Source organism: Pyricularia pennisetigena, chromosome 6 (assembly GCF_004337985.1).
Source record: "Pyricularia pennisetigena strain Br36 chromosome 6, whole genome shotgun sequence".
Classification (NCBI taxonomy): Eukaryota; Fungi; Ascomycota; class Sordariomycetes; order Magnaporthales; family Pyriculariaceae; genus Pyricularia; species Pyricularia pennisetigena.
The window spans coordinates 1,336,654-1,359,484 of NC_043744.1; the positions used below are offsets into that span (position 1 = coordinate 1,336,654).

At 47.7% G+C, this 22,831-nt stretch overlaps 3 protein-coding genes across 3 annotated transcripts; 2 read left to right on the plus strand and 1 right to left on the minus strand.

The window, feature by feature from the left end:
• Positions 1-2,176: 2,176 nt before the first annotated feature.
• On the plus strand, positions 2,177-3,247 carry PpBr36_04244 (uncharacterized protein; the record flags this gene model as incomplete). The annotated part of the gene is made up of 1 exon (XM_029891407.1): positions 2,177-3,247. The coding sequence occupies one exon, from the start codon at positions 2,177-2,179 to the stop codon at positions 3,245-3,247; it is 1,071 nt and encodes a 356-aa protein (XP_029749275.1).
• Positions 3,248-8,819: 5,572 nt separating this feature from the next.
• Positions 8,820-10,715, minus strand: PpBr36_04245 (uncharacterized protein; the record flags this gene model as incomplete). Its single annotated transcript, XM_029891408.1, has 4 exons — positions 8,820-9,010; positions 9,130-10,099; positions 10,170-10,442; positions 10,509-10,715. 4 exons carry the CDS (start codon positions 10,713-10,715, stop codon positions 8,820-8,822), a joined length of 1,641 nt encoding a protein of 546 aa, XP_029750229.1.
• Positions 9,131-18,579, plus strand: PpBr36_04246 (uncharacterized protein; the record flags this gene model as incomplete). The annotated part of the gene is made up of 5 exons (XM_029891409.1): positions 9,131-9,842; positions 9,865-9,941; positions 11,479-11,797; positions 11,865-12,372; positions 15,918-18,579. 5 exons carry the CDS (start codon positions 9,131-9,133, stop codon positions 18,577-18,579), a joined length of 4,278 nt encoding a protein of 1,425 aa, XP_029749277.1.
• Between the last annotated feature and the right edge of the window lie 4,252 nt (positions 18,580-22,831).

Sequence of the window (22,831 nt, forward strand, 5' to 3'; positions counted from 1 at the left end):
TTTTAAATAACATTGACCAGGTGTCAATTGCGGATTTAACTAGTCTAGTATGCCTAATATTGCAGAAAACCCCGCGTGTATTTTTTCAAAGGTAGAAGCAATCAACTCAATTGAGAAGGAATGGTGCGAAAACACCACAATATCACATTGACCGTGTGTTCGCCTCAATGGGGAAACTCTTACTTACCCTTGGAACTAACCATTATGTCCCGACGCTGCTGGACACACTGTTAGCTCTCAACCTTGAGCTTGCTTGATCCTTTAGCCGCGCACAATATTCAAGGGGGACACCCAGCCACTCGGACCGCTGAAAATCATTGAACTCTCTCGTCGCGTCGCCCTCGCCTGGCAAGCTGAGAACCCTAATCCGCATAATTGCCTTCAAAGCCGTCTGCCAAGGCCTCGTAGCGTTCACCCCCTCCAGTGTACTCGTATACCACCCCAGTCTCCAAAAGACGCGAGATCGGGGTTCGGATTACACGGGAGCAAACGAAGGAAATCTAACCAGAAAATATGCTTCAAACACCAACTCCCCTCGTCCATATACACCGGGCCGTTCCCCGCCACGTTGCCAGACACATAAGAGCATCTTGCACGTGTGGCAGCTAAAGTTGCGAATGTAGATCATGACGGGCTGGTAGCGTTTTGTTGGGAGCCGGGGATGGAGGGGGTCCAGATGTTAGGATGAGAGTCCTCGGATCCTTCATCGCCTTGGATGCATATGCTGCTGACGGTCAGGGCCAGACGGAGGCCTCCCGATCCGACATATCTGCTCGATTGAGATAGATGTGGCGCTTGTGGCGCGTATGCCAGTCCTGTAAAGTCGAAGAAGTCGGCATCTTGGCAGCTGTCATATTTTGCAGCAAGCCTCCCCGCGCTAAATACGAGATGTACTGCATGCAAACAAGGCCTGCATCTCGCCCAACCGCTGTTCCGCTGTTTGCATCAACACCTACCAGCCTTGGTCTTTGCCAATCTTGGTTCTTGAGCGTTGGAATGGCTTGCTACGTGTACAGAGCACTGGTAGCAGTGAGATTCGGCAGGGGATAGTAGCTTTCCATGGAGGTTTGATGCTAGTGTGTGATTGTCGTCTGCTCGATTCCAGTAGCAGGAACTGAGGTTTGCGAAGCTGATGTTTGTATTTGTGCTGCGGCCACAAGATGCGATCCGGTTCGACGTAGACTGAAGGTGCCGAATTGAACAAGTGTTTGGTGTGAGCAACAATGCTGACGGCCGACTGCAATAGCGGCAGCATCAAGCCGGCAAGACGCCCACATGGTGATTAGCCACTGGGCCACCGCAAGGGTTATGATGCGCATGAGAGGGGGAAGACAGAGATGCTTGATAATCAATGGGGTTCCTTTCCTCCTTTATATAGGAATAATCATCACGTGAAACTCAGATCCCTTGGAAACCAAACAGACACCAGATGACCATATTCCGTTTACGGCCTCGATCGACCTAAAGTTTGAAAGGCTATGCCGTCCTTGTTTAGTGTTCTACAAATAACCTCGATGTGCCGGGGAAAAGTATCCTACTTTGCAACGCATGAAACCCCATCAAAAAATGCGTGTATTGTGCTAAGCCCGCGCGCTCGACCGACTTGGGGAACGGCGCGAGAGCATTGGCTGCATTACATGGGTTGCACGTAACATCTTGAGCAATGATGGGGTTTCCCTCTTTCTACTCTCCGTCCAACGTTGATATAAAAATAGTAGTTACAATAACTGATCGATCCGCGTATGAGCGACGATTTGCAAATTGGTCCGATCGAGAATAGGTTACGCGCTTTCGTCCCTTCGGGCTTCGCGCTCAGCACGGAAACCGGTTCGCTGAATTAGTAAGCGGGACTCAGTGCTGCGTATGCCGAACCGCCTTAATCTTGTCCGGAAAAGGCAACAAATAGATCTGCAACATGTTGGAGATGCAATTAAGGTTTACGCACCGCCGGCTGGGATGGGAGAGACGGTCCAAAGCACCTGCGACATCATTAGCTGTCGTCCAATGGGTCGCTTTTGTGGAAGAGCGGGTAGCGTGTGCTCATAAGGTTTGGGAGCCAGTTAGCACCATAAATTGGCGTCGGGTGACCGTGCCTCTGTTCGCCTGGTATTTTCCCGGCCGACAGCAACCCATATCGTACAATCGGCAAGCCTACGGCTCCTTTTCGTGCTGCAACATGTCGCCAACAAAAAACACCGCTTTATACATGGACGAGGACTGCAAGCTGTCCGTGAAGCGCAACTTTCCCGTCCCTCAACCGGAACAGAATGAAGCCCTCGTCGAGGTCCTGTTTTCTGGCGTCAACCCCGCCGACATCAAGCATGGCACACAGCTGGGCATCCGTCCGGTAGTGATGGGGTACGAATTTAGCGGCCGTATTATATCTGCTCCAGATAACTCGGGCTTTCGCCCAGGAGACGCGGTCGCAGGCGGCACGCCCTCGGGCCTGGGACGTCCCGCGCGCTTCGGCACGCACCAAGATTACCTGACCTGCCCCGCGGACTTGCTGTTCCACGTGCCCACGCACCTGGCCATGGAGCACGCAGCCTGCCTAACCGTTGTGACCAGGACGGCCGCCGACGCTCTGTACAACCTTTTCGGGCTGCCGCTGCCGGGCGCGACAGGGCGGGACGGATTGCCCCGCGGATCCCTCCTCGTCTGGGGCGCCGGCAGCGCCCTCGGCTGCTGCGCGGTGCAGCTCGCGCGCGCATCTGGCGTCACCGATATCCTCGTCACGGCCTCGCCCGCACGCCACGACATGCTGCGCGGCCTTGGCGCCACCCGCTGCTTCGACTACCGCCGGTCCGACGTCGAGGCCGAGCTCACGGCCAGCGTGGCCGCCGGCGCGCACCCGCCCGTCCGCTGGGCACTGGACGCTGTGGGCGCCCCGGGGGTCGGCGATGCGCCCGGAACGGCTCAGAGGCTGCGCGCGAGCGCCCCCGACGCCGTGCTGGTCTCGGCTACCGTCCAGGGGCCCGACTTCTTGATGCCGCTGGCGTATCGGGATCACGACCTGGTCATCCATCCCGAGGGCGCCCCGGGCCCCGTCACGATACCCGGCGACGCGGAAAAGTCGGCCTTGGCGGCAAGAGCTCTGGCCTGGGCGGTAGAGAACTATAACAAGGGCTTTGTGCTTCCGTCGGTGGATGTGTTCAGCGGCGCGAGCGAGGATGCCCTTAAAGAATTGGAGTCTTCGGCGGCTGGTGGCCGTTTCGGCAAGTTGGCGATAAAGCACCCTCTGCAGTAAAGGCCTTATAAAGTTGATAGCAGGTTAGAAGGGGGCTTGACCTGGGCGCCGGCAGCGCAAGCCAGGTCGAAATCGAATGAGCGAGTCGAAGCGGATAACTTGAAACGCAAAGTTCAATAGTAGGATATATACATATACACATATATAGATTTACGTAGGAGCCATAGGGTATCGGATTTAAGTCGGTTTTCATCGCCCCCTGGAGGGTCGACATACAATCCGGGAACTTCTCATTCTACATCAAGCGTCGAAAGGCGACCCGGGCCTAGGAATGATCCGTCTGATCTCTGGTTTGACACCAATCAAAATCTTCGAGACCCGACGACACGGATGAAACCGCACCTCGACGACAAAGGTGACCCCGACGAAGTCAAACATTTGCGATGAATCGTTTTTAACCAGCTGGCCAATCCTCAACCGTCCTGCGTCATCTTCCATCAAAAGCTGAGACGGATCCATGTCAGCTTCTTTGGTGAGGATAGATGCTGGACGAGCTCGAGAGATTTTAGCCGGTTAGAGACACCCAAAGCCCATTTGACAACTCTCCCATCTTCATTCAAGAAACTGAGGGGAAAGACAAGAACGAATCGAACGCAATTCCATCTTACCAGTAAAATGGCGACTGGCGTCTCGAGGAGTGATAATCGTGAAAAGTCTTCGATCCAGGTGGAGGAAAGCCGTCAAGCAGAGGTCGTAATTACTCCCCCTCTTACGGAAGCCTTCACCCCCATCCTAGAAAAACAGAAAATATCTGCTTTTTTTTGCCTGTTCAAGAGTCAACTTTTAAAGTAAGCAAGGCCCAACACCATTCTTTCCCCCTTTTGTACTTACCTCTGTTCGTATCGCACGTTGGCTAACATGATCGTTATAGTTTCTCATCCATCCTGACTTCAATACAACAGCAAGCCGGCAGGGAATATTGACAATGTTCAAGAGAAACACTGAATTGCGGGCCTTTGCTGCAACTTCATTTGTCAAAGCCGTACTTCAGTTCTGCGAGCATGACAAACTGTGCTACACCTGGCCGCAGTCCTGCCGACGGCCGAGGATAGTCCGAATGACATTTGGCTTTTTGTGCCAAGAGATCAAAAAGCTTTTGAAAACAACACCGGTACTGAAGGCGTGACACCTGGCTAGCCTGCGCCGTATCGACCATGTCCACCTGTTAGACTCATCTATCATCGTTGCCATTACTCCCATTGCAAAGTGGTAACTGGTTGAATGCCAAGGGTACCATCGGCCATGGCAGTACATATTTTCCGACCACGTCCGGCGGTGTCCGCATCCCACCCGGGTCAGGCCTGCAAATCCTAGATCCTATTGCGGTAGAGAACACCCAACGGAGGGAGGCCTTTACATATCTTGGGGCTGTTACAGCTTCAGCGGATATGGCTCGGTCGGCGCTGAAGCGCTTCGTATCTAGAATTTAGTCCGCGAGTTGTGGTCAGTGGACTTGACAGTCCCGAAGGCCCAACCCCACCTCTTCTATCTCTCTCAAGACCAGGACCGGGATGACATTGGGATAGAGTATCTCCATATCTACCCGCTTGGCGGTGATGTGGCAAATCCACACAGTAAGGACGTCTACTTGCCTGGAAACAATGCTTTCGGTCCCGAGGCCTTGTTGCAGGCACATGGAGATGCACCGGGTTGTGAAGTTTCACTTCTCGATCCAGTTTATCTTGCAGACGCCCCCGCTTTGCCCTCGCCAGCGGCTCTGCCCTGGAGACCATGGCTAGTCAAGAAACTAAGCCTCGGTAAAAATGTCAAGCTTGTCTCCGCAAAGGAGGCCACTCTATCAAGCGCTTGGAGATATGTCGTCCAGAACTGGCCAGAGAAGCTAATTGGATTATTGAGACGTGCCTGGGAAGAGGAAAGCATCCGGATACTGATCAACCAAACCCTGAAGAGACTGCAGTTAGAGAAACAAACGTATCTCGCCTGTGCCCGACTGTCAGCAGGTCGAAGGGACTGTGGGTAACTTTGCAGAAATCTTGGCTGCTGCTTCCCAGCTGCAGAGTGTCTCTGGGAAGGACCCGGCAACACGGAGACTTCCCTCGTGCCCAAAGGGCCTGTACAGCCGCCTGTGCGGTCACGATTCTCAGCAGCTTCTTCAAACAAACCTTTTTGATTCCTGACGCAGTTGGACCACGTGCAGGCTAACCGAACTCCAGACATGCCTTCGAGCCCAAACCTCTAATGTTCGTCTCAGGAGAGAATAAACAAAGCTGGTACAAGACCGGCCAATGTCTGATCCTGCGGTAAGAGGCTGAAGCGTTCGGAATTGGAAAAGCACTATCAGGAAGTACGTTACTGTCCATCCAGAGTATGCCGACATGGAACCCTGGTACGGCACCGAGACTGCAGACATCACCTATCAAGACTCGGCGGGCGACTTGACAAACCTGCTCGTGGATTAAAGCTACCTTGACGAGGATAGTTGGCGCGATGGTAGGCCACGGTATGTTATCGAGGTCAAGTCGATTACAGGGCCTTGTAGTGTTCCCTTTTGAATGAGCAAAGGTCAATATCAGCGGGTAAACAGATGCAAAACTCCTCCTTACTCCGTCACTTGCTGAGCCTCGGTGATTTATGTCGCTTGATATCTGAATTTGTAACCTTTCCTCTCCCTAACAGTCCTATGTCGACCAGGAGCAGCTGCGGTTGAACGACGCGTTGAGTTTTACGGCCGAGACCTGGTCCATTGTCCCTGCGCCAAGCGCTTGACGGAGACGCGATGACAGTATCTAGTTCCTCTGCATTCTGTTGAAACAACTGAGACGCCCTTCCTGCCACCTTCGGATCCAAAATGCCAAAGCTTTGAGCTAGGATTTCGTAAACCACTATGCTAATCGGACTTTTCTTTTGGCGATATTTCCACTTGTCCTACTTGGGCCCCTCTCCTCCTCCTGCAGCTGTTTTCTTGTGTCAGCTCTCGCATCATGAATCCCAGCGTTGAAACAAATGAGAGCATCCTGTGATCGGTTCGTCAATTCAAAACGGTGCCATCTGACAAATTCTCCATTTGGAATACTGGACAAGTTACTTTACAGTCATCAGGAATTTTCTGCGGTACTTCCGCTTACTTTCTTATTTTGGCACTTTTGGGAAAGAGTGCAGGCAGACCGAAGAACGAATAAGACTTGAATCCTTGTTCCTCGAGGCTATTTTCGCGGCTGAAAACGAAATGTCGTGGCCAAAGATAAAGCCTTTGCTCAGAATAGCATCAACAGCAAGGTGTTACAGCATGTCTTAGTCGGTCTTTGAAAAAGCTTGCTGCGAGAGAGAGACCTGAGAATTCAAAATACAAAAGCCAGAGGTGTTTGGTGGGAACGCCGGGGGACCGTTTATCAGTTCACGCTTAAGAGGACGTCGTGATGGCGCGGTATAGGCGCTATATCCGATTGGGGATGACACTAAAACCGGCTGGTGCCGCAGTAGGTTTTCGGTTACAAATTATATAAAACAAATTAATTGAAAAAGGAAAAGTACATGTTATACATGATGTATCAAAATTTCGTTCATTATCATATGAAAAAGTTTAATCTTTCAGTTGTTTAACAGCAATTGTACTTGAGTTAATTTTAACATTTATTTGAACAGGATTATAATTCTAATACTACTGCTAGTTTGGTTATTTCAAGCCCCATTTACCAGTTGGAGGCTTCGTTGGTTCTATCAATTACACCCGGTCAGTTAGGAACAGACTAACCCAATACCTTGATGGTAACCTATTTCCTTGGCAACATACCACGACGGCGGTAAAAGAGCTTGTTTATAAATAGTCTTAATGGCACCCGGCTTTTATTTCCCAAATGCGGAAACAACATCATATTTGTGCATTTTGAGCAATGAAATCCGATTTTAAGGGTAGTTAAGCGAGGACGGGAAGGGTAAACCTACTTATTAGCAATATAACATCATATGCTATTAATAGGATCTGGCAATGTTTTATTCGTGAGATTCTGTCTCATTTCACTATAAACAGACGCTGAGTTGGGATTAAAGTAGAATGCTTTAAATTACGCGGCGCAAAATAGTCACTTGTAAAACTTTTCATACCGTCGTGCTAGACGTAAATAAGGCCTGCCAAAACCCGAAAACAGGTTGGGCCCGGCCCTCCCCACCAGCCCATGGGCTCTTGGCGGGGGCCCGTGAAGGCCCACGGGTTGTACCAAAACAAATAAAAAATGAAAATAATGTAATTTGTTTTTTTTATTATAGAATAGAAATTTAATAGATGTATTTTATACTATATACTCCAGTTATGATTTTTAGTTTGTGTTATATTTAAATGACTAAAACTATTAATGTTAATACGCAGAATATACAATTTTACGGGTTTTGCAGGGGGGCCGCGGGTTGTCAAGAAAACCCGCGTTCAGTTTTGGGCCGGGCCGGGCCCCCCATAAATAATTCAACCCACCCACGGGTCGCCCGCCCCACCAATTTGGGCCGACGCGGGCCCCCATGCGCGGGTTTGGAATGCCTTAGACGTGAGGGGTTATTAGCGGTGTTTGGGACGTTGGTAAAAATGTGTTAACTAATAGTGGTAATCGCTATATCTGAATATAAAATATTGAGTAAAAGAAGTTTATATGTTACGATTGAAATATTGGAGGGATATGTTTTCGAAAATAAAAGTATAAAAGGTGAAAGTAAATAAGTGTTCAACGGGGAGTTGGGGTATTGCTTAGTTGGGATCGAAATTATAATTGCTATTAAACAGTGCTAGAGCTTAGTTTAGTCACATAGTAATAAACGTGTTCTATATAGATCTTAATTTTTAATATATAGTTTTACTAAATCTCCAGATGTTACTTTAATCAATCATAGTTTTGAGTGGTCACGTAAGGTCAGGCGATTACATCTTCAGGTGATCCGTAGTCCTGCAATGTTTGTCCCGGACAATGTTAGTGAGTGGGGTGGAAATCCACCTGACCTTCCTGGTACCGGCCCAACCCTCTGCTCTTAACTGAGCGCTTTAGTGTAGGTGGCGGTTAGCAGCGACGAATCTGGACATCTTCATCCACAGAACCAACCAGGTAGTCTGTCCGACTTTTCTTGTGGCTGCTTACCTGAGCCACATGTATGTTCTGTTGTTCAGGTGTTTTTCGCCCCGTTTAGGGGCTGCGCAGGTGCTGTTCGGTGTGCTCAGTCGCAGCTCAGTCCATATGCCATGTTTATTAATTTAGTGACTTTGGTTGAGTACGTAGTTAATCTTTTGTCTGGGCTTTCCAAATCAAGGAACTGGCCAATAGTAGGTGGGAGACGTCTGTAGCTTCTGGGGAATACAACCCTTCATCGTTTTGTATTTGATAATGTTTACATTATTAAACCGGGAAAGGCGTATGCGGTTTGGCCAATAAAACTTTTGCGCATTTGGATTTATCCGAACGAAATATCTATTTGCCTGGCGCGAGATATTTAACTCGGGGCACTTGGACCAGTTGCCAGTCCTTATCCCTTATCATCCCGCTACAATCATAGGTTTGACTCGGGTAGGAATGGTCAAGTTATATGCGTACTTAATATTGTCAGATTTCAATCGTCGAAAGAAAAGCTTTCAGTCCTACCAAGCACCGTGAACAAGCTTGGTTCTTAGGAGCAAGTCCCCTGCTGGCCTCTCTGTGAAGCCAGAGTTGAGAACTTGTACACGCTTATCGGGGTCCGCAAACGACAGTTCAAAACGGCCGACTATGACAGCAATGATGCAAAGGAACTCTGCTCTGGCGAAACTGGCGCCGATGCAAGAGCGTGGCCCTATTGATACCTATGTTAGTCAAGGTAGAGCCCAGTAGAGTATATAGACAATGGGAGCTGGAACCATCAATCAACAGGCAGCTGCAGGTGCCACGGTATTTTAGAACACAGGTACTTACCATGCAAAAACGTCAGGTTGGCATAGTTACTATTTGCGCCGCCCTTGTTGGTCTGGCCCGGCGCCAGCCACCTCTCGGGCTTGAACTGGCCAGCGTCGTCACCCCACAGTTCCCGGGATCTGTTCGTTGCCGCCGGCGATATCAGCAGCTGCGTCCCCTTGGGGATCGCCCTGCCGAGCAGCATGGTGTCGCTGATAGCTTCTCGCCGCGTCGCCGGCACCGACGGGTAGAAGCGCAGAACCTCGCTGCAGAACGCCTGCAGATAGGGCAGGGCCTGGAAGTCGCGCTCGCTGACCCGGGCGCTGGGGTCGGCCGGCGACGGAAGCCCACTGCGCACCTCGTCCCGCAGCCGAGCCTGCATCTCCGGGCGCCGGCAGAGCTCCACAAGGCCCCAGCCCAGCGACCCGGCGACCGTCTCGTGCCCAGCAACCAGGAAGGTCATGCTCTGGTCGACGAGGCTCTCGTCGTCAAAGGCGCCCGAGCTCTTGGCGACCGATATGAGATCCACCGCCGCGGAGGGGTCGTCCTCCGGGGTGCGTTTGGCCTGGATCACGCCGCGGATGATGCTCCGGATGGTGTCGACGGCCGCCTTGGTGCGGATGTTGTGTTGGATTGGCAGCTTCTGCAGCCAAAGGACGGGAAGAAAGTCGGCCAAGGCCTCGAGGAACGTCACTGCCACGTGGGTCTCCTGGGACTTGAACAGAAACTCATAGGTGAGGTTCACTTCCGTCTTAGGGTTTTGGATCGCATTGAAGCTGAACCCGAACCCGGCCTCTCCGATATTGTCGAGCGTGATTCGGCGCAGCCAATCAGTAAAAGCCACGTCGGCGACGTGACCGTCAGATGCGTTGGCCTTTTTCATCTCTTGCGCTATCTCTTCCGCCCCGTCGTAGGCTCTCGTCCAAAACTGGGGATAAAGTGCTTTCACCCTTGGGCCTGTGAAGGCCGTCACCAGATTCCTTCTTTGCACCTGATCCATGGCGGATAAGTCAGTTTACACATTGTCCCGTTAGTTTTTATCTTTTTTTTCGCATATGTACCTTGTGTGCATTTCCCTCAGACACGATGAGCCCGTCGCCGATGACCGAGGCGAGCGAGTGCCGCAGAGCCTCTGGCTTTCTCCAGTTGTCTGCGTTCCTGACCAGCACATCCGCAATGCCTTCTATCGACGTTACAAGTAGTCTCTCCGAGTTGAGTGCAACGTTGACCCGAATCATGCCATCATTCTCGATCGTGTTGCCCCATTCTTCCAGAGGTACACTGGAACCTTGTTCCAGAATCTTCCATGTTTGACCGTTGAGAAATGTGCCTCCCTGTGGATTGAAACGCCGTCAGCCTGTCAAAGTCTCGTCTACTGAAAGAAAAAGCAGTTTACAAACAGGTGGGCTTGGTAAGTCCCGAAAAGGGCTGAAGAATTTTGGGTAGAGAATGAGCCTCCAGATGACAGCCAAAGACGAGGCAAATACCAGCGCAACTATACTAGTGTTGGCAGCTGACCAGTTGGGGAATGCCAAACTCCGGACTACCAGAGCTGCAAGACAGCCCGAGCCCAGGCAGAATTTCAGACCAAAATTCAGGGAAGGCATGGTTGTCCACCAGAGATGAAGAATTCAGACTACAGCTAAAAAGTTTGGCCGGTAGCGAAATGCGAGCTTTTCTGCCCTTTGGCAGGAGCTTTCCGACAATTTTCTTGACAGAGATATACCATGTCGAAATATCGGGTAGATGACTCGCGACAATTTGTCAAACGACAATAATTCTTTTGCTTCTTCCAAACTCCATTAGAAGATAGAAGAAAGCATAATTTAGCTCCCGGTGGCATGGCATCCATGGCCTAGACGGATGACGAATTCACGCTTATGCTTGCTCCTGCTCTGGCATTAATGATCCAGCCTAGAGAAATTGTCTACAAGGGGTGTCAGATTTTATTAAAGTTTATATTTGGACTAAGCCTCGAAAAATCCTCAACGAATATCTCTCAGAAAGTCATATGTCGCAGTTCCAACACGACCATGTTTGAAAATCGTGCCATGCGCTTGACCCTTGGTTACGTTGAATTGCAACATTGCCCTGTCGAGCTGAAAAAAGCTGCAAACTATTTGGGGGTGCGTTGATCATGTTGACCATACCCTGGTAATTCCCTTGACCCAATTTTGATCTTTTTTTTTTTTTCTCCAAGTTTATGATTCTAGTCTCTGCTGTTAGCTGGTCGTCAAGGGAAGCCGCTGGCGCCTCTGGCAAAACTGACATTTTCTGAATCGTCCAAAGCTGTACTGGTTCCAACTGTCGCAACCGTTGTTAGAAAATACACTTTTGCTCTAGACTCTCAAACACCAAGTCGACGCAAAGATGGCAACCGGGGACATGGAATTGCGACTGGCCCGGCGGTCGGATGTGCCAGCCATCGCGGCCATCGGCGTGAAAGCATTTGCCAAGGAGCCGATTTATGGTCACTTTTTCCCCAAGCGAGACTTGTACCCCGGGGACTTTTACCGCGCCTTCGCCGACGAGATCACCCGTTTTCTTCTAACTCCGGGACATGTGGTGATCGTGGCAGAGGTCGACAATAATGACGGACAGGGAAAACAAGTGGCTGGATACGCCACCTTTATCCGGTATGGCTCGGCCAAGGAGCTCGCCAATTGGAACCCGACGTCGATTTCTATGAGTATGTTTTTTTTTTCTTTTTTTTCTTTTTTTTGGTGGCCTCCCGATACGGGCTTCCTGACTAACAGAATGGCCAGCTATACAGCGAATCTTGTTCGACATCCGAAAGTTCCTAGAGTCCATCGTCTGGCCAAACCGCGCCGCATCCCTGAGCGTGGCTCGAGACTACTACCGGCAGGCCGACAAGCTGCAGGCGCCATATCTGGTGGGGTCAAAGAGCCGCATTGATTTTCGCAGCCTAGCCGTGGACCCGGCTTTCCAGCGACGTGGCTACGGGGAGACGATGGTGCAGTGGCTGGGCTTGCAGGCGTGGGAGGAGAAGGTTCCTGTGTTCGGCGATGCCAGCACCAACGGACTGCCCATCTACCTACGCAACCAGTGCAAAGAGATCGGCAAGATCCACCTCAAGGAACAAGTCATCAGTCTGGGATGGGGCAAAGGGTCACTGATACTTTCACCCATGGACGTTATTTGCCTGAGGTGGAAGTCGCCCGAGGGGGTGCCGATCTGGGATGCAGCGTCGTACTTTAAGTTTGTAGCGGAGAAGCCGACCGACATCTCGAGAATGCTGGACCTGTGATCCAGGGGAGGGTATTCTCGGGAAGTGGGCGTTGAATCGAATGTTGATCAAATCTCAAAAGTTAATCAAAGAGGTTTTAGGTATCAACTGCAAGGAATATGCAAAATAACATGTACAGTTGTACTTTATCTAGCATAGCAAGCTGTATGGAAAACAAGGCAAAATGGGAAAAGCTGTCATGAATCAAAAGCGTAAGAGGTAGAATGATCTGCACTTTTGCGTATCGAGCGTATCTGCCTCTCGCCCTTGCTGCGGGAATCTTACAACTCTCCTTTTCTCCTCGTTTCTTTTGTCAGAGCAGAACTATTTTCCTGACGCGCTAAACCCTAACAGGCCGCTGATGAGACTAAGGCCCCTGCAACATAGCATCAACATGTGGCATCGAAATTACACTGGCATCATCTGTCTGTATAGTAAGATGCGAAAGTAAGAGAACATATCCCCTAAATCCGTATTCTCCACGACCACTTGTGCCACCTTGACTGTTGCCAAACCCACCAGTACAAACGCAGCAGGCTCGAACCAAAGTTTTTTTGTGCTTCCCAGGTCTAGGCCGACGTCTTACATGTGACGCCCAGAGGGTTGGGCCGGTACCGGGGAAACTAGGGCGGGATAAGACCTGTCAAAACCCCAGATAAGGAATAGCCCGGCCTGGCCCACCAGCCCAAGGGTTGTTTGGCGGGATGATAGGGGTCCCCGGGTTTGCGTTTTTATAGGGGGGTTCATCGGAGAGTAAAAACAATAAAAAAGGAAGCATATTGTTTTATCAATTACATAAAAATAATGCATGTCTAGTTAACTATGTATTTATGAGGTAATATGAACAAAGAACAGTTTGGTAATTTACTGAAACAAGATTTTTAACAATCTCTGTAACTCAGAGCTAACGCCAAAAAGTTGGTGACTCTAGACATTCTGTAACAATTTGAAAGGACTACATCGGGGACATAACGTTGGGCTCCACATCTCCGACCCCCCTAAAGTCCGGCCCCCTTGAAAAATGTAACGACGAAATACCCCTTTTATAAACCGATTTAAATGTAAACCTATCAACGCACAATAATACAATCATTGTCAGGCTCTCCCGGTTCGCTAACCTCTTCTCCATCGTTCAAATCCTCTAAACAGTCCCTATTATTTTCCTGTGCTTCATAAACGTTTTTTTTGCTGACCAAAAGCTCGTTGGGATCCGGAATTACCCTTTTCCTTTTGACCGGCCGTACCGCCTCCAATTTTGCTTTTAACAAACTGATTTTTTGCTGAGCTTCAGCCAATAAGATATCCTTGGTTTCGAAGCTTTTTTGGACTTTTGCAAACAAAAGCCGTGAAGTGGCGTTACTTTTTTCGGACCGGGAAATTTCCTGTAGTTGAAGTCGAATATCTCGGGTCGTTTTAGGGGTTTTCCAAATAAGTAAAGATTGGTCGTTAATTTTTTGGTTTGGGCTTTCCGGTGTTTTATCCCTTTGGAAGCCGTTATTTCTACCTTTTTCGACGTTGGCGTTGCTATTTTCTAATAAAAACGGGTTTAAAAGTGGTTTTGCCAAGTTCACCGGCCATAACCCCGTCGTACGCCAACCAGATTGAATGGTTTTTGCTATAAATGCTTTTGATCTGGCTTTTCGATAGCAAAGTAGAAAGTTTCGTTTCCCAACAACCGTTGAACAGCAAAACTGGTTTACAAATCCCAGGTGACGTCGATAAGCTTCCTTTAACGGCCCAAAAACCGATAAATCCAACGGTTGAAGAACGTGCGACGAATGAGGAGGTAAATATAAAAGCTGAATATTATTTTGGAGGCAAACAAGCATAAACTCGTCGCTGACGTGTGATCCGTGGCCGTCGAGAACTAATAAACGCTTTTCAGGAGTTAAAGGTTGGGTATTTGGAATAAACACCTTTTTTAACCATTCGATACCTGTTTCATTATTTGTCCACCCGTTTTCTGTTGCATGAAATTGCCAGGTATCGAAAGGACTTAAATCAGCTGGAAACCATTGTTGCTGTACGTTTTTCCCCTTAAATATAACGAGGGGAGGTATAACAGCCCCCGTAGCTGATACACATTCGATTATGCTCGTCCAACCCCGCGTTCCAGGCTCTTTTCGCTGTAATGGCCGGATTTTATTACGCCCTAACACCAGGCCATTAGATCCTTTGCCTTCCATTATACCTGTTTCGTCCATATTCCAACGGTTGGCCGGTTTTATAGTATCGATAACGGGATTTTTCAAATAGGACCACCAAGATTTAATTACCTCGGTTGTAGCCCCATTAACCCGGGCATTTTCTATTCGCCGGGGCCTTTGGGTTTTCAAAATTGGATATCGGGCTATAAAACGGCTAACCCAATGTTTCCCAAGGCTTTTTCTTTCTCCGGCGGCCTGAAGAATTCGTTCCGCAAAATAGCGTAGTTCTTGATGCGTTGGCGGAAGGCCTAACGCGGCCTGCGCAAGTACCCAATCTGCCAAATAGGTCTCCTGCTCCTGTGAAAGCCTTTGACAAAATCTTTTCGCTTGTTGAATTGACTGGGCCCCCTTTAAACGATCGTGAAGGGTACTCCGAGGAATACCCCATTTTTGCGAGGTTTTGTGAACTGATTTGCCATTTCTTATGTCAGAAATGGCAGCAAGAAGCTGATTTTCAGTGTACTGTTTCATTGGAAAGTTTGGAGCAAGAATCTTCAAAATGCAAGTTCTAAAGTGAAAAGTTCGTCTAGATATTTATAAAATAAAACAAAGGGTTGACGTGGCTGAGTAGATATTTTTAGGGGCCGGACTTTAGGGGGGTCGGAGATGTGGAGCCCAACGTTATATCTATATAAAGCCACACTTATTACTATATATATAAGTTTATTTTGAAGATTACTTGACAGCAATCAAGCTCCAACTAGCCCCCACGTTTCCTTGAAAGCTGATCATGGTTTCACACCAGCTATTAAACCCCCCCAGTTACCTCTCAAGATGCTCAGTTGCTTCAACCTGTCGTACCCGTACCCTTGGGAACTGATTACCCAATGCCTTGATCGTAACATTACAAGGGGCTTGATCTTAAGGGGAGAAGATTACAAAGACAGACTTGCTAAGATGCAAAAAATTTTCCTTACGGATTGCTTGACAGCACATGATTTCATTGAAAATATTTTTGGTAGCGTGACTAATGTAACAAAAACCCTGAATAAATACGTGTTTTGAAGTACGTCGCCCACATGCCGAGCACAATGTCGCGAAAAGCCTTATTACGTGGCGCTCAACTATGCAATCTTCGCATACAAGACCAGGTTCTATTATGGCTCACAATATCACCCCGGCATGCTTCTTGCGCATTGCAGCGACCGAGACTTTTCAAGCATCTTCTTTCTTGCACACGTGTCTCATTAGCATTGGTCTCTCAAGCATATATAGACATTGTACAAAATCATTTAAACTAGGTTTGCGCGCGGGAAGAAGAGCAAACGTTGATTTGACCATCGTCTATCCTAACAAAATTCCACCGTATTTGCCATTATGGCTGTTGATCCCATCTGTTCAGACGACGACCTAAGCGTCGAAGACCTTGTCAGCGGTATCCAAAATGCCCACAAAAATATATCCAGCCACGTCATCCGCACGCCGGTCATCAGGCTACCTTGGCTTGACTCGGAGGACCGCGAGGTCTGGGCCAAGCTGGAGTGCCACCAACACACCGGCTCGTTCAAGTACCGCGGCGCATACAATGCTCTCAGCAGGGCCAAGACCAACATGATCGTCACGGCCTCGGCCGGCAACCACGCTCTCGCCACGGCGGCGGCTGGTAGTCGGCTCGGCAAGGACGTGCATCTCATCGCGCCCATCACGGCCTCGGAGCTCAAAGTCAACCGCATGATGGCCGACGCCGAGGTCACCCTCCTTGGTCAGGACCTCTACGAGGCCACTCTCATGGCCATGGGTCTGGCCAAGAAGTCGGCCGATCTGACGACAGACGAGAGCGAAATGCTGTATTACGTGTCTCCGTATGATAACGTGGACGTGGCTGCCGGTGCAGGCACAGTCATGCTAGAGGCGCAGGAAGACCATGGGATCTTCGACACAGTTGTGGTACCGCTGGGAGGAGGCGGCCTGGCCGCGGGGGTGGGAGCCTGGTGTGTTCGCAACTCACCCCAGACGAAGGTGGTCTGCACCCACCCGAAGATCTTCGGCAGAGAGTTTGTCAAAAGCAAACCCATAGCCAGCCAGCTGGCCAGGCCCACTGCCGTCTCCTACTCTGACGGCCTGGCGGTCCAGTTGGTGAGGAAGACACCCTTCGCGCGCATCCTGCAAGAGACCATCAAAGACGTCGCTCAGGTGACCGAGGATGAGACGGCTGTTGCCATCTCGATTGCGCTACGCATGCAGTCGCTGCTGATCGAGGGCTCGGCTGCGACCACGATAGCCGCACTGCTCAAACCTGAAGCCCCTGAGACGATGCACATCAAGGGCCGCGTCCTCCTGCTGCTCACGGGCGGCAACATTTCTTCGGGCAGCCTGGCCAGGTCTCTTGTGTCCGACGTGTCAAACACAGCCCTCCGACAGGCCATTGGACTGCGGAACATTCTGCCGTCGGTAGATCGATGCGGATCCACCAAGCTGCCAATCCAGGAGATGGAGGAGCAGAAAAGGAACGGAAATGAAGAGACGGCTGACGGCTATCAACACGTCAACGGAAACCACCGTTCTCAACCAACTGCTGCTGCTGCTGCTGCTGCTGCAACGAATGGAGCCTCAGCTTTGGCCAAGGAGACGAGAAGTGATTTGAAGCAGTGGCAGACTTTCTCCGACCGCCTTCAAGCCATGATCAAAACAACAGCCGAAACAATGCAGCAGAAGAACGAGCTATCAGCGCGACTATGCTTGGAGCAGGACCAATGGTGCAAGGACGTCTACGATGAGCTCCAGGAAGTCCTCTGCCGGCGAGCCAAGGAGTTCGAGACCGCTGTCAAGGCGTCCCCCTCACTGCCCAAGTTCTGGGTTCTGGAAGAGCGCTATCGGATCCTCCTCCAGCAGCACTCGGCCGTGACATGCCTTTTCAATAGGGCCAGTGCTGCCAACGACCAGTCTCTGCGCGACTGGTTCCGTGACCTGGACTGCCAGAGCGCCGCCATATGCAACTACGACCGCTACGGTTCCTCGCAGCTGCGCGCCACCGAACAGCTCCTCGCCAGAGCCTTGGCCCTAGGCGAGTCGTCCGGGACCGAGCTGCTGCTGACCTCGAGCGGGATGGCCGCCTACCAAGTCGTGCAGCACTTTGTGCTACAGAGCATCGGCGAGAAGGGAAACTTTGTGCTCCCGCCGTACGTCTACTTCGAGGGCATGGAGCAGCTCCAGGCCTTCGACTTTGTCACCGTCACGCACGCCCCGACGTTCGACGCCGAAGACGTCATCGCCACCGCCGAGGCGGTCGATGCAAAGGTGGTGTTCCTCGACGCCATCGCCAACATGGTCGACCTGCCCGCGACCGACGTCCGGCACTTCTGCCGAACGGTCGCGCACCGGCCCGGATGGGGCGACCGCATCGTCGTCATCGACGGGACGACGGTATCGGGCGCCATGCCGGTCTTCGACTGGATGCCGACGGAGAAGGAGGGCCCGCACGCCCCGACGCTTCTGTACTTTGAAAGCGCGAGCAAGTACCTCCAGTTCGGCATGGACCTGCAGATGGGTGGGTTGGTGGTGTACCCGAGCCGGATGGACGCGACAATGCGTACGATCCGCCGCAACACGGGCGGGGTCATGTACTCGCGCGGTTTGACGCTGCTCCCGCCACTCGACCGCGCCGCCTACCAGGAGCGCATGACGCGGCTCAGCCGCAACGCCGAGGTCCTGCGCGACGGCATCGCCGCCGGAGCGTCCGACCTTGTCCACGTCAGGTTCCCCTCCGAGTGGAAGCGGTTTGGGTGGCGTCACGGCGGAGCCCTGGTGACGGTGAGGTTCCTGCGGGACGGGCTCAATAACAAGGACGGTCTCGAGGCGTGCATCGATTTGGTTCTTAGGGGCGCCAAGTCCAAGGGTCTGCCCGTGACCAAGGGCGTGAGCTTTGGGTTTTCGACCATGAGGATCTCATCCGCGTCGTCGATGGCAAAGGACTTTGATCCTTTTCTCCGCCTGTCGGTGGGTATCGACAGGGAGACTCTGGACGGCTTGGTGGAGGTTATGGTGGCAGCCATACGGTGTTATGCTGACACGTTTTAATGCTTAAGTGATGATTGCGTCTATCCAAATTTGTTCCTGTTTTTTCAGCCACAGTGTTACCAAAGCTACTTTAGAACAAATGACCGTATAGATTTTTATGTTGTCCAAAAAATTCACCATTAGGTGATTTCAAACGATTTGGCCTTAGATACAATAGCGGAGGAATTTTTTTTTAAAAAATATTAAGATGGTTTTAATCAAGGAATGAGTAAATATAAACAGTTAAATTATAGTCTAGGTCATGTACCCTAGAAATGGTGTAGCCTGGCCAGGTCGATGCCCGGACGCGTTCTAAGGGAATCTTGTAACACGACATATGAGAGCACCGACCGAAGTTCAGCAAAATCACGTCCCGAAGCTTTGCCAGGTAGCCAATACCACATTATATTGTAGTCTCAGTGCTCAAACTAGACCCCCCTGCTTCGCAATAAGGACCGAGCGCTCCATGTACCTTTCAACCACATGGTTTTTGGACCAATTACATTAGCCGAAAAGATCGCGCTCGTTCTAATCTGAGGACAATTTGTCATATTTCGCCGTTTATAGCGGTACTATTTTATTCGCACTATGAATATATAGTATACGCAAAAAATAATAGTATAACCACTGTGCACAATTGAATATTTAATTAAAAGATAAATATGAATCGGAAAAGTATGAGGTGACCTGTATTACAGAATTTGAATTTTTATGGTTTTTTAAACGCAAAAAGCGCTATTATATTTGCTTTTGTTAATTTAATATTTAAATATTAAATGCAAATAGCAATTTATAATTATATTGAATTACTATTTTAAATAAAAGTAAATATTTATACAGTATTAACATATCATAGAATATTAATATTTGCCAATTTAACCGAGGAAAGTGCATACATTTATCGTTTAAAATAAATATTCTAGTATCCTATTTGTATTAATTAATAAATTAGAAAAAAATCGAATAATTCGTCCAATGACTGGTCAGAGAAATCAAGATGTTAATATAAGTATTCTTTTATAGTATTCAATGAAAGTACGGTTTAAGTTCTTGTTTACAAATTTGATTTAATTTAATAAAGCAAAAAAATAGAAAAATAACACAAGTTTAGCCTTTTTTGTGTCAAGAAATAATGAAAAGCGGGTATTATATCTCGGATTTCACGTTAACGTTTGTTTAAATACGTAATCCCACCGCTGTAATTTTAGTTTTATTATCGGTAAAATTGGTAAAAATATAAAAGCGTCTCGATTGTAATTGGTATATGAAATTATATATGTTTGGTTGGGAAAGAAATATAAAATTAATTGAATAAAGCATAAAATAGGTAAATAACACATTTAGCATTTCTTTTATATAAAAAGATCTTTGAAACCAATATTATAAATTGGACTTCACGTAGGCGTTTGTTTAAATACGTAATTTAATCCCTGATATTTCGGTTTTATTATCGTTTGATTTGGTAAAAATATAAAAGGATTTCCATCGTAAATATTATATAAAATTATATACACCTTACCTATCCGCTTATTTAACGGCTTATATAATACGTTATAAATACCAGAGTTCATTATTTCGCTATTTATACGTGTTAATTATATGCGTTATTAAGCATGTAATGGGTCCACATTTATTGGTGTATAAGCCATTATAGATAGTGCCGAAGAGGGGTTGTCGGGGTTGTCGGATTTTCTGTTTTATTTTATAGTAGAGGAGTTGCGATTTAAAATGTTAGCGAATGGGGTTCACCCTGTACCGGCTTTACACCCACCCGGTATTTACGAGTTAACTACCCTGTATTTGGTTGAAATTGTCACCAAATCAGCAAATTAGTGCTAACCCAAAAATGCTTTATATGGGAATAAGGGTGTTTTTTCAATAACCCATATAAAATAATTTTTCGGAAAATCGTGTGCGGCACCGGAACGCTTTTTGGCGTGCGGACCCCCATTTCGATATCGGAAAGTATTGAAGGGAGATAAAGCAAAGTTTCCCCCACCAATAAATCAAATTTGTTAATCCAATAATTGGTAAATAATATAATATATTTAAACCCTGTAATTACAGGTTTTTACAACGCAATTAATACCACGCCGCATTTAAATTAATATTTAACCCCCTGTTAGCAACCCATATGGTTAAGAAATTGTAACCCCGGAAAGGTTTTAGCTTGTGCATTAAAATATATTTTGCATCGCTGGAAAACCTAAAGTTTAGGTTTTATTTTGGTTATTGTCGCATTTTTACAGCACGTATATTAAGGAAGATATTGCTGTTTTGGTGCGAAATTGTTGGTTTTAGGCGCTAGTTCAGCACCTACCCCCTGTATTTACAATGGGGATCGTTAAAAATTAGCGTTCGATTTAGGCCTTTTCAGGTATTGCAGCGATCGCTTGCATTGCAAATCCAAAATTTTTGGTGTGGTTTTTGTGGATCGTGCACGCCATTATAATTAATTTCAATTTTAATAGGGTTTACGCTAGCGAATTATGGCGAAACACCCGTGTATTCGTTCGCTAATAGCAAATTAAATTCTTTCAATACGTTTAATAAGGTTTATAATAACCCACAAACCCATTAAATCCTAATGCGTTAAATAGGGTTTACAATAACCTATAAACCCATTAGCGGATTTACGTTAATGGTTAATTTACTTTGCACGATATTTTACAATTTACCCTGCATCCATTTAACGAATTAAATTCGCTACGTGCACCTGGATTGGTATAAATACCAGGGCACCCATTAATTGCGGATTTCAGGGATTCCAACCCTGTATTTTAATGGATTTTAACCAATGAAAATAGCAATAAACCCTGTAATTGGCAATTACAGGCCTAAACCCGTTAAAAGGCAAACGGTATAGCAAATCCTAAATAAAATAAGGTATCTACCCTTAAATAATTAGGTTAATTGATTATAGCTATAAATTAGCGAATTGTAATTATAATTTAAGCTATTTTATAATGAAAACCAGCCCTATATCGGGCCTTCCAGGCCCAATTCCAACAAATAAAAGGCCTGAACCCAGTTTAAACGAAATTTTCACCGCTAAATTACAGGCCCAAAACCTGCAATTAAAAGCGTTAATTACGCAAATAAATTGATTTTAAAGGATAATTTAACAGTAAACTGCCTTATTAACCCTGAAAAACGGGGATTCCACTAATTCTAATGGTAATTTGGATGTTAAACCAGCTACCGCTGCCGCACCCCCTAATCCACCTGGTAACCTAATTTTAGGTAACGGGATAGGTAAACATTTATCGAAACGGGTATTTTCCGTCCCTGAAATTTATAAATTAAAAGGGGTTAATAATTACGATTTGTGGAAACAGGCGTTAATAATGTAACTTAGGGCTATAAAAGCAGCGAAACTTATTTTCAACTTTGAAATTAGTTATATTTTACCGGAATACAAGTAATTAATCCTATTATTACTTATGAAAGATAATATAACTAAAAAACTTTTAAAATCCATTATATAGCATTCCAACCCCGTAATGGCTTATAAAACCTTGGAAAATAATAATTCCGTTGCACCCAAAATTAGCCGAAACTCGTTATATTGGGAATTCCACGCTTTAAATTTTTTGAAATTTAAAGGATTAATACTGGAATTGAATAGTCGTTTTCATATACTGGTGGTTAAATTAACGAATACTAACGTGCAAATTAACCCCGTAAATTTACGAAATTAATATTTACGGGCCGTAAAGGGAAGATTTCTTATTTGGACCGAACGCCAACGCAATACCCAACGGGCCCTGCAGGCTATAGGCCAGAATTCGGAAAAGTTAAATTTGCAATACCTTATGGCGGACCTTAAATCCGAAAATTCAATTTCAGGTTTAATGACGGCTAAAGCCGCTAATTATAAGTCTAAAGGTCGAAAATCGGGTAAAACAAACGCTAAAAAAGGCGCTAAAAGGAAAATAATGGGTATGAAAACACCTTTAAACGAAACAAGAGAAAACTCTAACTCGGATTCTGCTTCTGCAAAAAATATTAAATCCTCCAACTCCAGCGAATTAACCGCTGGAACGTTTAAACCTTTTATAGGTTTCGAATTGTTTACGGGCTCGATTTTAGGTACCGCTAACGAATGCGTAGCGTATAACGCCCTGGAACAGTTAGGTAATTTGGGCGGTAATTTACCGTACTAAACCCTGCAATAGGTGGTTAATTCCACTATTAGCGGAATTATAGAGTTCCGTTCGGATTCGGATTCGGAAACCCATACCGGTAAAACGCTAAAACCACAAGTTTTAAC